General features: G+C 37.2%; 10 protein-coding genes across 10 annotated transcripts; 3 read left to right on the top strand and 7 right to left on the bottom strand.

The window, feature by feature from the left end:
• Positions 1 to 86: 86 nt before the first annotated feature.
• On the top strand, positions 87 to 1,139 carry C9374_007139 (uncharacterized protein; the record flags this gene model as incomplete). The annotated part of the gene is made up of 1 exon (XM_044697077.1): positions 87 to 1,139. One exon carries the CDS (start codon positions 87 to 89, stop codon positions 1,137 to 1,139), a length of 1,053 nt encoding a protein of 350 aa, XP_044555502.1.
• Positions 1,140 to 1,450: 311 nt separating this feature from the next.
• Positions 1,451 to 2,191, bottom strand: C9374_007138 (uncharacterized protein; the record flags this gene model as incomplete). Its single annotated transcript, XM_044697076.1, has 1 exon — positions 1,451 to 2,191. The coding sequence occupies one exon, from the start codon at positions 2,189 to 2,191 to the stop codon at positions 1,451 to 1,453; it is 741 nt and encodes a 246-aa protein (XP_044555501.1).
• A 251-nt stretch (positions 2,192 to 2,442) lies between these two features.
• C9374_007137 (uncharacterized protein) lies at positions 2,443 to 3,279 on the bottom strand (the record flags this gene model as incomplete). The annotated part of the gene is made up of 1 exon (XM_044697075.1): positions 2,443 to 3,279. One exon carries the CDS (start codon positions 3,277 to 3,279, stop codon positions 2,443 to 2,445), a length of 837 nt encoding a protein of 278 aa, XP_044555500.1.
• A 1,244-nt stretch (positions 3,280 to 4,523) lies between these two features.
• C9374_007136 (uncharacterized protein) lies at positions 4,524 to 5,045 on the bottom strand (the record flags this gene model as incomplete). The annotated part of the gene is made up of 1 exon (XM_044697074.1): positions 4,524 to 5,045. One exon carries the CDS (start codon positions 5,043 to 5,045, stop codon positions 4,524 to 4,526), a length of 522 nt encoding a protein of 173 aa, XP_044555499.1.
• A 1,826-nt stretch (positions 5,046 to 6,871) lies between these two features.
• C9374_007135 (uncharacterized protein) lies at positions 6,872 to 8,512 on the bottom strand (the record flags this gene model as incomplete). Its single annotated transcript, XM_044697073.1, has 1 exon — positions 6,872 to 8,512. The coding sequence occupies one exon, from the start codon at positions 8,510 to 8,512 to the stop codon at positions 6,872 to 6,874; it is 1,641 nt and encodes a 546-aa protein (XP_044555498.1).
• A 404-nt stretch (positions 8,513 to 8,916) lies between these two features.
• On the bottom strand, positions 8,917 to 9,258 carry C9374_007134 (uncharacterized protein; the record flags this gene model as incomplete). Its single annotated transcript, XM_044697072.1, has 1 exon — positions 8,917 to 9,258. One exon carries the CDS (start codon positions 9,256 to 9,258, stop codon positions 8,917 to 8,919), a length of 342 nt encoding a protein of 113 aa, XP_044555497.1.
• A 729-nt stretch (positions 9,259 to 9,987) lies between these two features.
• C9374_007133 (uncharacterized protein) lies at positions 9,988 to 11,691 on the top strand (the record flags this gene model as incomplete). Its single annotated transcript, XM_044697071.1, has 2 exons — positions 9,988 to 10,771; positions 10,874 to 11,691. The coding sequence occupies 2 exons, from the start codon at positions 9,988 to 9,990 to the stop codon at positions 11,689 to 11,691; spliced, it is 1,602 nt and encodes a 533-aa protein (XP_044555496.1).
• Positions 11,692 to 11,978: 287 nt separating this feature from the next.
• Positions 11,979 to 12,651, bottom strand: C9374_007132 (uncharacterized protein; the record flags this gene model as incomplete). Its single annotated transcript, XM_044697070.1, has 2 exons — positions 11,979 to 12,439; positions 12,495 to 12,651. 2 exons carry the CDS (start codon positions 12,649 to 12,651, stop codon positions 11,979 to 11,981), a joined length of 618 nt encoding a protein of 205 aa, XP_044555495.1.
• A 187-nt stretch (positions 12,652 to 12,838) lies between these two features.
• C9374_007131 (uncharacterized protein) lies at positions 12,839 to 13,354 on the bottom strand (the record flags this gene model as incomplete). Its single annotated transcript, XM_044697069.1, has 1 exon — positions 12,839 to 13,354. The coding sequence occupies one exon, from the start codon at positions 13,352 to 13,354 to the stop codon at positions 12,839 to 12,841; it is 516 nt and encodes a 171-aa protein (XP_044555494.1).
• Positions 13,355 to 13,552: 198 nt separating this feature from the next.
• On the top strand, positions 13,553 to 16,362 carry C9374_007130 (uncharacterized protein; the record flags this gene model as incomplete). The annotated part of the gene is made up of 2 exons (XM_044697068.1): positions 13,553 to 15,339; positions 15,588 to 16,362. The coding sequence occupies 2 exons, from the start codon at positions 13,553 to 13,555 to the stop codon at positions 16,360 to 16,362; spliced, it is 2,562 nt and encodes an 853-aa protein (XP_044555493.1).
• Between the last annotated feature and the right edge of the window lie 240 nt (positions 16,363 to 16,602).

The raw sequence follows: 16,602 nt of genomic DNA, 5'->3' as shown, positions 1-16,602 counted from the left end.
AAATAATTTCCGAACTCGGGCCAGACTTTAGCCCTCTTGGTTGAACAAGAAGAATCAAATTGTTATTTTATCAAATATTAAAAAAAATGAGCCGAACGATTGCATCATCAGTTTCCAAGTCGACCCTTGTTTCATCATCATCGGGAGGGTCATCCAGTGCACCCATAGAATTTCCAATCATACGAAAAGAATGTCTAGGAGATGGAAAGTTTATAAAAATGCGTAGATACACTCTCGGAGCTGAATGTAAATTATGTGGAAAAGTATACACATCCTTTTCATGGAAAAAAAATCCAAAAGACGTCAATTATCAACGAACAGTGATATGTCCTGTTTGTGCAATTACAAAAAATTTATGTCAAGTCTCAGTCGTTGATTTAGATTATGATATTCCTGCCTACGTACGGGATTCACAATACTCTCTCACGGATCATCAATCATCGGTGGAAGGCAATACAGCAAGTGCCTTTAGTGGACAAAAAAGTTCAGTAACCAATGTATATTTTGCTTCACAGGCTGAAAAATTGTTAAGCGAAGGAGGAACCAATAGACATTTATTAAGAAATGAATTGGCAAATAGAAATGTTTTGAATGAATTGAGAGATGAAGAGGGTCTTGATGAAATGGCAAGTTCTAATACCAGCACTTCCAACAGCAATGGAAGTTTAGGACTAACATCAGCACTAGGATCTGAAGTGACCATTGACACAACCACGTCATCTCTCATTGATTTAAGAACGATTCAAATTGGTTCAGTCAATAACAATGTTGTTGAAACTTCAGAGGATTATATTGATGAAAAGACCCTACTAGAATTTATCGCCATTTATGCAACAACAGGACAGAATACAAGAGGTGTTGGTACTGTTGATCTGAGCGACTTGATTGAAAAGTGTCGCCATGTACCTAGTCACCATTGTTACTTGATCACTTTTGTTCATCAAGGTGACGCCGAGTTATGCATGCAAAAGCTAGGTAAAAAGAATGGTGGAAAATTCAAGTTAAATGGACAAACATTGACGATTAAATGGGCAAGAAAGAAGAAGAGATTTGAGCCATATGAACCAACATCAACCTTACAAAAATCCTCAACGACTCAACCATTATCATTGTCAATCATTGGTGTGAATGATGAGTAGTAAAGTGGCAATATTAACTTGGCACCTATGTATCAAGGTACTATCAAGAAAAGATAATACCTTGTCACACTTGTTTAATCTTGATAACCTGAATTTTAATCTGAGTGTGGTCTAGCATGACGCCAAAAGTGAAAACTGACAAGAAAATGATGGGTGATTATTCTTTCATCAAAAAATAATTTATGAAATAATAATATTTTCAAAATGTAGATTGTTAAAACAAGATTGTTAACACAAGAGTTCTGTACATAATCTCTCTCATCCACATGATGTGTATTGCTGTTGTTGATACACATCCATTTTACGCTTGCTTATTGGTCCGAGGATGGTGAAGAGGCGCTTCCTCCTCCCATGGCCGATAAATTCGTATCGACACTACTGCTATCAACCCCCGATGACTTGCCAAGCAGATCAGCAATAACTCCTTTGAGTGGTTCGAGTTCCTTCTTATCAATCAAATCAAATTCGTTCACAAAACACATGAAATGTTTAAAAGCAGTATTTAAATGTCTATCCAAGTTCAATTGTTTGGCATCCTTGTAGTGATTGTAATACATGTGAGCATAGACTCTAAACATTCTCTTAAATATAGTCTTTACAATGGTCAAGAAGGATTTTGGAAATTTGGTTGGATCACTTGGAAATGCATTCTCATCATTGACAAGTTGACAAATCCAGTCCATCAACAAGGAAACATAATCGGGAGCAGATACTTTGGTAGCTTTCTTGTAATCCTTACCATCCATCCATTGATATTCATATTTATCACCTGCACACATGACAGGACATGTATCTCTTGTACAATATTCACCCAAACTACCATACAATAAATTTGTTGTATTATAGAAATCAACCGTGTTGATGGCCAACCATTCATTTAAATTTTCGTCTTCGGGTAACTTGACTGCTGCTGTTAGATCACCACTTCCGAGAGTTTCCTTCTTGTATTTGTGGAGTGTGTGTTGAGAGGAACCTTTGATGAATTTATGTTTGGGACGGAAGGTCTTGTTGGGATTGAGTGCTTGTTTGAGATTTTCAACAATGTTGGACATTTTTTTTGGTGTGTACACCAAGATCCGTTGGGTGCAACGTTATGCCCTCACAACGAATCTTCTTCATTATTACGAAACAACCCGTGAACTATAAAATTATTGGTTATTTGTACGGAAGGATTAAACGTTGAGGTATTCGTAATAATGGATATGTTCAATTCGTAAGATCCAATTGTTGATAAATTGACTGGGTGCCTGGTTGTGGATGGATGAGGAAACACCTTATTGTACAAAAAACGATCCATGAATGTTTATACACTCCATTGCCAAGGTGCTAAGGAATGATTATGATACGAAATGATTGAAGTGGTTTGGGCAGTGCTATTACTAGTTCCATTCCTGCTCATACCACGTCGAACATTGGCTCTCAAATAAGGATTAATCAAGATGAGTTGTTTTAAAATTCGTTTCAATAAGGTTACAGGATCGTCGACGATCAAAGATGTATTCATGAAAGAGAAGAAATGAAGGAGCATGGAAAGCCAATGACTCCAAGTTGGACGTGATTGGTTGTTGATATTATTGGAATCATTGGATGATGACAAGGAGGAGATAATGGGTGGAGGGAGTGGTGGAGGAGATTGGTCTGAATTAGGGTGGTGAAGAAGGTAATTGGTGGAACTAGTACCTGACATGAAGGTGTGAGTCGAATGGTTTTGGATGGGATTGGTTGCGTCTGAATCATGCAATATTGGATGGGATTTGGGATTCATGGAATGATGGTCCTCCGAAAAAGCGACGACACGACCAAGAGGATCGGGAATGGATGATATAGGAGTTTGAAACTGTAAAGTGGTCATGTCCTTGGGTTTTTCGCGAAATTGAAATGAATCATTGGGAATGTTTTTGGTGGAGGATGGTGTCGTAGTTGTCATCGTTGTGGGTAATTGTCGAGTCATGGAATGAATTTGATAATTCCTTGTGGAGTGATACACATTTGTCATGATCACCATGGGTAATGGATGGTCATTGATTGATGATTCCAAAGAGTTGATGATGGGCAGATCGAGTCGTCGGGATGGCCTTCTCGTGTCGCGGGATTCATCGTGGAAGGAGGTGATGAACGCTGGTTGATGTTGTGAAGGCATTTTCTTTTGTGTGTTCATAAATTGGTCTTGAATTCTTTGCAAAGAAGACTTTTCCGAGTCACTTTTCCATTATTTCTTTGGAAAGATTCAAAATAATTGGAAAGGATAATAACACGTTGGAAAAAGAGTCTAGGTTGAACTCTTTGGAATTTGTAAAAACGTCCATTCTTACTTGTAAGAAAAGGCATACAGTACTGAACGCTCCAAAATATATGTCCAATAACTGGTACCTTGATGTTCTCTATCGATCCTTGTTATGAATTTACATGGACGAATATTGGGTTCTTCTTTCACACTTGATTTTAGTACTCCAAAATTTATGTCCAACAATTGGTACATTGAAATTCATCAAAATTTCTTTCCTTGTAATCCATTCACACGCACGAGTATTGTGTTCTTTTACCAACCCACTTCAAAGATCATCATCCTCTCAGCTGGAGGTTTTTTGTTCTGTTTTGTTTCTCATGAATTTTTAAGTGTTGACTTGACTCCAGTCAATCTAGAAAAATTCCTAGCTCTGTTTTGGAATGGTAATAACAACAGTGTTTCAGTATGTTGGATGGTGATTTGGAGGTCGATTGGATTGAAATTGCTAAATTGTTCCAACATACTGAAACTGAAAAAAGCTTGCTTCCACAATTTGAAAGAGAATTCAAGTTGGAATTACTTCCCTCCCTTATAAGTTACCTCCCCTTATCAGCAATTTGTAATTAAAATTTCAATGTTTATTATGTATGATTTCATGATGAAATAACTGTAATGACAATAATTTGTAAGTTGGTCAAATTCGATTTTGGCATCTGTGGTAACGTACGATCGTGGTAACATAAAAAATTCGATTTGGCATCTGTGGTGAAATATAAAAAATTCGATTTTGGCATCTGTGGGGTTTGAACCCACGAACCCATACGGGATTAGATCTTAAGTCTAACGCTTTTGACCACTCAGCCAAGATGCCATGTGATCATGTTACTCAATAAACGTTGATATGGATCACATTGCACATCTCTTCCTTGCTCAAAACCAGTCGCGCATTCTTTTCCAAGTTAACCATTTGATGACAGCAAGCACACAAACACTGATACAACTCGAGTGGCTGCTTTCCAGTGCAAGAGTATATTCGTTCACACTTTGGGAAATATGCTCTCTATCCTCAAGCTCGAGAATGTGTGTAGCAAAATTTCATACAATGATCATTATTAGACATTGCGGAGGACGTCCCATCGAGTGTGTGGAACAACATTTCAAAGAGGCAAATTGTTTTCCCATGTGAACGAGTAACATTTCTGACAAGCTGTTGTGCCCAATTCTGGATCACACACTTCCAAAGGTACCGATGGATGACTTGGACACATGACTCCTTCTTCCTTAACCTTGTGATACTTTTGCTTCTCCCTCTCGTTGTGTTTACGTAAACACTGTTGACATCTGGGACGAAGAAAGGCTGTTCCAATGAAACCATTATCATCGAATAGCGTCTCTGAATCCATCTCACCACCACAATCGAGAATATTGGTGGAACTGTTGCTGGAACTGTTGGTGGAACTGGCAGAAGAACTTCCTTCGACCAAGAGAACATCTTTATCATTAAGGAACTCCTTATCAGCACTGGTCAATGCAACATTATCCATGACATGACCACACTCGGAACACTTGCCTTCCTCGACCAACTTGGCTCTTCTCGTGTTGGTACTTTTACGTGCCTTTTCTCTCTTTTCAAAAGTATCCTTTTGTTGATTCACTGCATTGTTCACGAGAGAGCACATCTTCTTTCGATTCGAGAGAGACTTGAAGAATGTGTTGGGTCCTCCACCCTATTGCACCTCCTTTTCGAGATGGGTAATATTAGCAGCCCTCAATTTACCAACAAATTTCTTGAGGATGAGCAGATATGTATAGAGTTGTTCCATCTTCTCAAGAGATGCTTTTTCAATAAGGCGATCTTGTTTGGGCGGATATTGAAATCCGTAAGGAGATCGGGCAAGAACTTGTCAATATATATTGTTCCTGTGTGGCCCAGCATTTTAGCTCTTTGTAGATCAAGAGCCTCAGAACCTTTCTGATTCCTTCTTTGAGAAGTGGAAGAGTCCTTGACTTGGTGAAGAGTGGTCTCGATGAAAACCATGAACTCATGAAGAAGTACAATAGTATTCCTCGTGTTTCACAATATCGCTTGGCCTCTCACTTGTGTGCAGCTTTTGGTATTCCATTACATAAATGACTGGTTGTTGTTGTACGGCAGATGAAGACTGAACCTGACCAGATGATTTTACCGAAGGTTTTGGGTCAATGGATGAGGATGAAGAAAGAGGACGAATTGGGTCTGTGCATGGAAGTTTCTAAGTTTTCAACGGGCTGTCCTACTTCCTTCTTTTGCATGCTGATGCTGCTCGCCTTAGTTGGAGCAGTGGATTTCTTCGTCATAGATGGTCATGACAAAGTATAGTTGTATGGTCGTGTTTGTGAAAGTAAAACACGAATTTTATTTTGAGTACCATCATGTAGGCCTAACTAAGATCTCTTCGATGGGTATCATTATTGTAACTGTTTCCGTATCCTCTGAGAAGCTGGCCGAAGGAGTGATATTATTCCATCGTTGCATAAATTCATCAGCGCTTATAATGAGACTTCTTAGTACCTCTTCTTCGTCGTCTTCTATACTGTCCTCGTACACCTCATCTTCAAACGAATATTTATCTTCGACATGATCACCTGCTCGCCCACTGTGTTGTTCCATCGTTGATTGAACTTTTTCAGATGCCAGGTCAATTTCGTGATCTTTTTTTATTTATTGCTACAGGTTGCACAGCGAGAGTTGCAAACAATGCATGTTTGCATGATTCAAGATTGGAATAGAGAGTTGCATAATGATTCAACCTTACTGATCCTCTTTAGGAACAAGTTGGGATGATGCAATAGAACGTCAATGAGCATTCAAAAAACGGGTAAAAGGAATAAAACGTTGCAAATCACGTGTTTAACATCAATTTCCACACCATACACGAGTGAAACATCAATTTCCAACTTGATACATGCTATTGATTTACTGGAATTTTTTACTCATGTTGGAATTTGTTTTGCTTGTTTTCGGTGAAACTTCGTAGAAATTTAAGATCGTATTGAACAACTCTCTTCTTCAATGTGTGTATTGTTGAGCCGCACAAGACTTATCTTGTGAGGGAACGAGCAACAAATTCTGATAAAGCCCACATCACTCAATCAAAAGGCCAGCAAAAGCAAAGTGATCTCTGAGGACCTTCTTGTGTCTCTTAACACGAATTTGTGATACCTATTCGATAAATTTTGATTTTTTACTTCTTTTATGATGATTACATCGTTTTCATGATGATTTCTTATGTTTTGTGATGTTGTTTGAGATTTCACTAAAATCTTATCAAATTCTTGGAAAGTCAAAAAACAACCAAAACGCAAAAAAACGCACAAAACGCGAAAATTCAGGTTGTATTGCATTCGTCCAAGTAGCGAGAGCAATTAGAATTGACTTTATTTCAACTACAGTGACGAGTTGGTAATCACCAAGACACTGTCTACACATTATGAAACCCTCGACACTTCGTGAACCATTAATGTGCTAAAAAGATATTTTAAAATGTTTCATGAGTGCAATAATTTTCAAAGCTTCGTCATAGGTTGGAACAGTATCTGTGAAAATGATATTAATAACTTCTTTCAAAGCCTCTTTTTCCAATGTTGTTAGTCCATCTGGATCCATTCTCAACATGTCTTGAATAATTGGAACACAATCCATATAATTTCCATACATTGTACTTGTCAATATAGTGTCACAACAAGCAATGAGGTGGGATCTTGCATCTTGTTGTTTTTTCTTCAATTGTTCCATCGTGTATGTTCTGTAAACATTCATAATGTTTGGAATTTTACTCTTCCTGGAATAGAACACTATTAAATTTCCGTCACATGCCTTGTAATAGGTTGAGGAATCTTGTTTGCTCTTTCCAGTCTCCATAAATATATCTCCATGTTTGACACAACGTTTCACCTCAATTTCCTCAATTTCTCTCAACTTCATTGATCTCAAAGCCAAATCGTCGTATAACAATTCAATTAAGGATGTCTCAGTAGAGGATAATCCTGTCACGGCGCTGACAGTGTCATCATCATTGTCTTCTTCAGAAACAAATAGACCATTTTCAAGTCGATAAGTAGATCTGGTATTGCTAATTTCCAAAATTCTTCTTCTGCACACCTTACGGACACCAAAAAACACCATTCTATTCTCATCCGTACTGTTGTTGAAAAACTTGAAACCCATATTGTTATAATACTCAATAATATCAATAAGCTCTTGCATTTCTTTGTTGATGGGAGTAGTATCGGTATCTCTCAGATCTGTATGAACAGAATCATTCGAGTCCACATGATCGCTCAAACACAAAGCAATGTTATAGGCAACAGCAGGAATGTTTCTTTCAGTTCTCTTTTCACAAGAGTTATTCGAGTTGACAATAAATTGGAACAACTCAAAGTAGAACATGGCAAGAGAAGCATTTGGAGAGTATCTAATCACCGAATTGAATGATCGGAATAAATTGGTGACATCACTTTGATTTTGCCAATCATAGATTTTCATGTCAAATAAATAAACAAACAAAATCAAAGCCATTTCTGCATTGACATAGGATCCATAATTTGCATCAGAGTAAATGCAACGTTTCATGGTGGAAGAATGAGGTACAATGTTTTGAGAGAGTAGCAAGATGACATGTCTTAATTTGGTATTAGCATTGAGTGCGTACTTGACCAATTTATAACCTCTTTCAACATTTGACAGCTGGTTGATGATTTCCTTATGTATGGCAGAGTTGGATGATAGAGCATTCTCATCTTCTGGCGACAACTTCTTGAATGGTTGCATTGAATTCATCACTTTAACGAAATAGTCATTGGTTTGAGAGGAAACCAAGCTCTCAATATTGTCCTCGTTGACATTTGACATCTGTTGCATAGTCTCATTCTCAGAAATACTTGGCGATGGTTCGGAAGAAGAAGCAGCTGAAGTTGGAACATGTACAGCTTCATCATGCGATGATTCATTTACGACAAGTGGTTCAATAGATAATTCACGAGAATTTCTTTGAGAAATTAAAAGATTTGCCAATCTTCCTTGTAATTCTTTCACTCTGCCGTTGTAGGGAGCAATTCTGATTCTGATCAAACGCTTGACATGCTCCTCGTCATCAGAGGGCAACATTTTTTTTTGTTTTAGAATTCACCTGTCCATTCCAACTTGTCACCTGCAAAAAATCGAGGAGCAGACACACAGTTCAAGGTACAGAGATAATAGTTTCGTGTCAAAGGACTCTCATCCACATCCTCGATGATACGCCCCTCACCACATCTTGTTGATGCCAATGTGAAATTTCATGTTGTGGTCATCGAGTACAATTTTTTGATTGCCCTTGTCATATTTAGTTTATTCTTCAAAACTTCAGATGTTACATTAAATTTTTAACCTGGTTGATTACTCTCTTCAAATAATCCAACACACTTTCCGTATAATCATCTACTGATGTATTACAAGAGGGTAGGATATGACTACTTTGAATCGAAAAAGCAATCGCAATCTCTTCTGCCTTTTCCTTTGATGAAATTTGTTTATCCAATCTTTGTATCATTGTCTGGTTGCAGAATATCTTGAACAAGGTTTGCATATTGGAGGAAGCGGCTATCACCTTCAAAGGAACTAATCATTAACTTGACAGCAACGGCATGTAACGCTGTTGTTTTATCTTCTAAATAGTCAATATCAACCTCGTTCAGTTCATTGCTTTCTTGTATTTCATCTTCTAGGTTGGAAAGACGGTTCTTGAGGTTTCTGTTTTCGTTCTCGAGGTTTGAAATAGTGATTTTGTGGCCTCTATTTTCTTCTTGCAACACTAGCACAGTGTTCTCAGGGCTTGAAACCGTTTGTTTAAGATTTTTCATCTCATTCAACATTTGACTAATATCTAGAGTACAATCCTCCACCTCTAATAAGAATTTGGAATTTACAAGGTTGTAAATTTTAAACCTTGAATTTTTCAAAGCATTCCAAGCCTTCCGTTCACCAAATGATCATCAACACTCTTTGGATTATTAAGAATATTAACTGTATTAACATTTCGATCTGTTATAAAAACTCGACCAGTTCTTCTTGAAGCGAATACTCCTCCCTGCCCAACTCCTCAATAATAGTTTTCAATGTTTCACATGTAACTTTTCTTTGCTTGAGAGGACTAAAATTTTCTCTTTCAATTTTACATTATACAGTTGTAACTCGAGCAAGTACATGGATGTTGCTAAAAAGAACACAAATCACCAGCTCAAGGTTACTAAAAAGGATTTTTCTTTTGTCCTCACCAGAAAAAAAGCCGCACAACAATTCCAAAGAAACCACCGAGGTGTCATGAATTCGTTTCTTCACTCGGAGTTGCATACCATTGAATTATCAACAGTTTGAAGTTGTAAAGCAATCAATTTGGAACAATACTTGCATGAAAGCATTTGTAGGTGCTTTTTTGAAACACAACATCAATAGCCACTTGATGAAAAAACAATAAGCTCATTCGTTATAATCAACATCATCATTCTCTAACGCTTCACGATAAACACCTCCATTACTGATTTACATTCAGTAATTTCCTGATGATTCAGCAGAACGCCACACCTATTTAGTTTTTATCAACCATGAACGTGGCTCCGAACGAACCAAGACCTACTTTCGAATATTATTCCGGCAAGTCATCTTCACATGTAGAGGATCATCATCAACAAGAACATATTGGCTCAGATCATAAAGAAGAATTCGCCATCAATTCAGAATTAATTGAAATGGCTGAAATTCAAGATTCTTTGAAATTGGGCGAAACTACAGCTGAAGAAATCGAGCAAAGAAACGAAGCATCATTCCTAAATTGGGATTGCTTCAAGTCCAACGTACTCGCTCATGTCTTGATTTGGTGTAACTTGGCCATGTTTTCAGTCTTCTTGATTGTAACACCTTACTCGATGAAACTTTGGCACCCTCTAATATTTGCCTTTGTACGATGTTGTATTATTGTGTTGTCCTTATTTCCAATGATGCTCCTCGTGGATAGACACTATACTTTCACGAGTGAAAAGTACATCGTGAAACGAGCACGAAGATTCAGAATCAAGCACACAAATATTTATGCAAGCCGCTATTTGGGGTGGATTTATAGCGTCTTTTATGATGAAAAGTCCTTATTCATGTCTTATATCATTAGAAGAATACCTGATGCAAAGAAGGCAAAGCAGCTTGCTTTTTGTGGAACTTTGGTGGTTCTGAATCAAGTCTTATTTGTTGCTGGACTCTATTTAACCAATTCCACCATCACAGGTGTTATTCAACCGGTGGTACCAGTCATTGTTTGTTCCTTATCCATGATGATGGGAAAAGAAACCAAGTCCTTTCTCAAATTTATTGGAGTTCTTATTGCTGTAGGTGGAGGTACGTAGGTAGATTTTGAAACATATTTCAGAAAAATCTTAATACTATACTTACGTTATATTCATTGACAACAAACACGTGATGAACACACAATACACTCAGCAATGTCAATGCTGCTAGTTTCTGCATTAAGCAAGAGTGCATCCCCTACTCAACAACTTGAGCCCGATACCAATTCCAATTCATCACCACTTGAAAGACTTCCTTACTACTACATCCTTTTACATGATGCAACCAAAGGAATTAATTTCTCGTTTTTATTAGGCCTACTTTGTTTGTTGGGCAATACCTTTAGTTATGCTATTTATTTAATATTTCAGAGGAGTTTGCTTATTGCTGGGACACCACCTACGACTGTCACATTTTGGTCGTTCTTCTTTGGGTTAGTCACATCATTCCTTTGTGCCTCGTATGCTTTCCCCTCATTTTCATTAAGGAAAGTAGATACAATGTCTATATTGGGAGTTCTTTACGCAGCAATTCCTTATGGTAGCCTTCAATTTGTCATTACATCTTATGCTTCAAAACTAACTGCTCCCACCATTGTATCTATATATTCGACTGTCTCTCCTTTGGTTGCAACCACAGTTGGAGTGTTCTATTTTAAAGAAATACCATCTCCTCTCGTGTTAGTTGGAGCAGCTTTCATTTTGGTTGGAGTGTTTGTTGTGATTGGAGCTCGATATCGAGAAACTAAATTGGAACGGGCCAAGTTGGCGTCAATACATACTGCAGAAGAGTCTGTACAAGATGACAACGATGGTACATTGCCATTCCATTTACTAGAACAAAAACAATCAACAACATCGTTGTCTTCTACAACAAAGATTTCAGAGGAAATTAATTGCTCTCCTTCCACACTTTCAGAAAGCGTTGACTGTGAGTCTTCCTCTGAAACCTCATTGGAAGGAAAAGTGTGAGAAACGGTATTTCTATTTGCTTGAAGCATATGTTGCCAATCTAGCTCAGAACAAAGCTCCTTTCAAGACTAAAACGTAAGCAGCTCAAGTTGCTTCAAGTTATAAGTGTCCACTTATAACTTGAAGCAACTTGAACATCCTTTGGAATATATTGATTGAAATAGATTCCAAGTTTTGGAACTACTACAAGTGTGTATCTATTAGTAAGGTATAAACCTCGAAGGCGATCTCAAATCTCTCATTTTCAATTGTTCTCGACATTTTCTTTGACTCATTTCAAGTGAAGACTAATTCAGTACTATAGAAATATCACTCAACGAAGGAATGCATTTAACACCATCTCCGCAACAACTGTCTTCAGATGGCAGAATTGCGTCTTTTAAATTGTCAAACATGTACTTCAAAGATCTTGCTTTTGGTGATACTTTAACTTTCATCCATTGGTGATTGTTATCACATTTCACCAAGATTGAAAACATTTTCGAGTCATGTGAAATATATGAATTATAGTGCCCACATGCTAAACATTGTCTCAAAATTGGTTCTCTAACAGGAAGTGAAGGATGAACTAGTTGTTTGTAAAAGTTAATTTCTGCAATTCCACACCTTGAACATAGGAGAAACTCTGCAATCAATTGTTCCAAAACATCTTCGATTATTTCTACCGTGTATCTTCCTGTCAGAAAGGATTGATTTTTATTGATGCCACCACACGCACCAATTTTCATTCCTAAATATTTCATCACCACTTTTACATCCAGTACATGAAACCCAAAATTATTCATAACTGAATTTCTATTTACCTTGATCGGGAATGTTCAATGCGGAGGCAATCTCTGACATGTTTGTGAGCACTGTTTTAACACCATTACCATTCGACTGAATTTTAATGGTCACTTGTGGCCGCTTGTATGCCCAGTAAATTTCATTGTTTTTCGGAATGTTGACAAACACCTTCATCTTGTCTGTTTATTTTTTTGTTCTCGAGCTGGGTGCCCAATGTACTTGTAATAATATTTTGTTTCTACTTGGTAATAGCTCTGTCGATATTGCAGGTTACTGGGCTATAAATTTCCAAATTGAATGACCAAAAATCGAAAATTCTAAAAATTGCCAAACAAAAACTTGTAGTCATGAATAATAATTATTATTTTCCTTCATTCATTCGTTTTAATTCATCCAATAAAGCATTTCTTTCCATTTCCAATCTCTTCTTTTCAGATATTAATTCATATCTTCTTCTTTTCAGCATGTGTCGATCGAACTCTGTTCTCTCCTTTGCACACTTTTGAGTAGTAATCCAAAAATCTGCAGCTCCTCCAATCAAAGGAAAAATATATAATGGTTTCATAGTTTTAAATAATACAGTCAAGGGAACAGCACCCGCCACAGATAATGTCGTGTACAGAAATGAGTGTGCTTTTTTGGAACACTCTTCCAGTTGTTGTTGAAGTTGTTGTAATTTTGTATCGTTTTTAGTAAATGTTGTGGGTTGATTGGTATCGGTTAATACTGATTTTAATTGTTGTAATAATTTGGCTTCATTTTCCTGTGTAGTACTATCATTTTGAAATATTGGTGTGGATGTGAGTGTTGTGGGACCATTGTTGTTCCGACTCGTGGGAAATTCTTCGGATGTGGAATCGATTCCTGATGAGGGCATTTTTTTTAATGTTGTCAAGAAATTCAAATTTCTAAAATCTTGAACGAAAGGGTTTAATTGTCGAAGCTCTCAGTCGACCGAGAGCACAATGAACAACCCATGTTAATCCCTCCCAGTGACATAGCACAGGTCTAATCACAAACAACAAATTTCTTCTACGCCATGATAATTCCATCAACTGTCATGGTTACAAAAAAAATGAAAGGTCTGTTCCGTCGTGGCAACAACAACAAGTCCAACAACAAATCGACCGCATCACCCAGCAGTAGTAGCACCACGAGTTCTTCTCAACAAATTGAAATCTCAGCTCCCTTCAACGTTCGTCTCGAACATCATGTCGATTTTGATCGCGAATTTGGTTTGAGTGGTGTTCCCAAAGATTGGGATTTATCAAGTCTTCAAGGAATTCATTTCACAGTGGATGATGTCAATAATAACAACAATAATAATAATAATAATAATACTACTACTAATGGTTCACACTCGAGCGGTTTGAATGGAGAAACTTTTTCAGCGGAATTGGACCATCATCCACAACTAACATCATCAGGTTCTCCTTTTCATCATAATACGAATGGAGGAGGAGGAGATTCCTCTCCTTCCTTGTCATCATCCAAATCTATTGATTCCATTCCACCTGCTCTCAATACGAGTTCGGTAGTGACCACCACAACACCTTCGAACAACAGTAGTGGTTCACCTTCTCTTTCCATGAGTGACCACCACCATCATCATAAGAATACTACTACTACTACTACGAATACGACTACAACCATAACAACAACAAACAACAACTCATTGGCCTCTCCTTCTTCCTCTTCGTTTTTTAGTAAATTGAGAGGAGGTAGTGGTAGTGGAAATTCATTATCGGGTAGTTTTATGGGAAAGAACAAACAACAACCTCCCACCTCTCCACACATGGATGTGGCTGTCCATAATAATAATACTGGGAATGGCAATAATGGAACCAATTCCAATCCGGAGAGTCCATCCATGATGGTTGTGACAGGTAGTAATAGTAGTTTGAATCAATCGACACCAAACTCGTCAACTTCTCAACCACCATCTTTGAGTCAACATGAACATTCCAAATCAGCCTCTCAGGGTTTCTTTGCTAAAATTTTCACAAAAACCAACTCGGCGAAAACAGTATCGACACCTTCCGAACAGAGTGCAACAATGGATCATCATGTGAATAGTAGTGGACAATTTGTAATGAATTTCACAAATGTGAAAAGAACAGAAGCTGGTTATTATGTTGAAGTTGGAAATACTGACACGTCTTCAATCGCAACAACCTTGTCAGCCAATGTATCAAAATTCAAAAAAGACAAACTTCTCATTGATTTAATAAGTCACGAGAATCCATTTCGTCTCTTTACTAAAATGAAAAAGATTGGTACAGGAAGTACTGCAGATGTTTACAAAGCCATTCATGTTCCAAGTGGTAAAAAAGTAGCCATCAAAGTCATGCCACTGACAACTTCAAAGAATACAAACTTTGACATGATTGAGAATGAAATTTTCATGATGAAACACGCTTGTAAATCCTATTCTTCTATATTTGACTATGATGCCACACTCGACAAGACATTGATGGTTCAATATTTTGGAACTTATTCGACTGTGAATTGTCAAGTTCATGAACATATTGGAAGATATTTATCTGATTCTAAAAGAAGAAAATTACAACAACAACAAGAACAAAATTCATCTCAACAACAAACCAATTCAGCTGTTTCTCCTAATTCTTCAAATGGCATTACAACAACCATTGATATGGACACCATGTTGGAATATAAAGAAAAAAGTCATGACGAATTATGGGTCACTATGGAATATGTCTCTGGAGGAAAGTTAACAGATTTAATTGGAGATAATAATGTGATACATCATCGATTTTTAGAAAGTGAAATTGCTGCCATTTTAATACCCATTCTTAAGTGTTTGCATCTTCTTCACACGAAATATGGTGTCATTCACAGGTAAGTGTGAGTCAATTTAATCATGGTCTTGTTGTAATAATTATTAATTTGTTGTGGACCATCATTGTGTTCTGATGTATTTTTTTTAATGGTGTTACTCATACGGTATTAATCATGATTATGATATTCTAATCTGACGTATGGATGGTGTCACATCGATCATTATGCATTGGTTTGATGAATGATTTGGGTCGGTCATTTTTTGTGAAATCCATCATATTCCTAATCATTGGTCTTTTAAAAAACAGAGATATCAAATCCGATAACGTTCTCATTACACGTGACGGTAAAATTAAATTAGCAGACTATGGATTCTGTGCTGAGAATACTGGACGAAGACGTTCTGTCGTAGGTACTCCGTATTGGATGTCTCCAGAAGTCGTCTCAGGCGCTGAATACAATGAAAAGACCGATGTGTGGTCTTTGGGAATATTAATCTTGGAATTGGCCAATGGAACTGTCCCTCTCATGGAACATACTCCTATTCGTGCCTTGTTTTTAATTCGATCTCAACCTCCTCCAACATTTACCTCTTCCTCTGAATGGAGTGATGTCTTTCATGAATTTCTTTCGAAATGTCTCGAAAAAGATCCTCAAAAGAGAGCCAGTGTGGAAGAATTATTACAACATGATTTTCTCAAGAATGCATCGAGTTTAGATTTTCTACCACCTCTATTGAATCGAATTCGAGCTGAAAAGAAGAAACGAAATATTAAGGAAAGTGAAATTGGATTACAAGTTGTGAAATTAAGAAATTCTCAAAATGAACAAGATGAGAGTTACGATCAAGACGATGAATATGAAACTAGTAAACGAAAAAAGAAGGGTATTGGAATTATGGGAGTGGTCATGAATGAACAACCTTCTTCGAGACAAGATGAAGAAGAATATCATGAATATAGTGGTGTTGGTGATGGCGTTGGTGGTGACGACCTTCAAGGTGACGGAACCATGTTGAATGAATATTATGGAGGAACTCTTGGAGAGGAAGGTGTGGATGATTATGATGAAATGCTCGTATAGTAGTAGTCAAATGGTGTACACCATTGTGTGTCATGGTATTAGAATCATGTTGTATTTTAAAAAGTGTTGCTTGTTGTTGGATAAATAATCTCATTAATTTTTGAAAGGTTGTTATCGATGTTAACACAAGTCGAAAGCAAGTTCAAAAAATTGGATGAAAAAAATTCAACAACCACCAACATTCACATCATCATCAACACCACCATCATTCCATTCAACCACTACTACAACAACAACAAC

The sequence above is a fragment of the Naegleria lovaniensis genome, assembly GCF_003324165.1.
Source record: "Naegleria lovaniensis strain ATCC 30569 chromosome Unknown tig002, whole genome shotgun sequence".
Taxonomy (NCBI): Eukaryota; Heterolobosea; class Eutetramitea; order Acrasida; family Naegleriidae; genus Naegleria; species Naegleria lovaniensis.
This window is presented reverse-complemented; position numbering and strand designations above follow the sequence as displayed.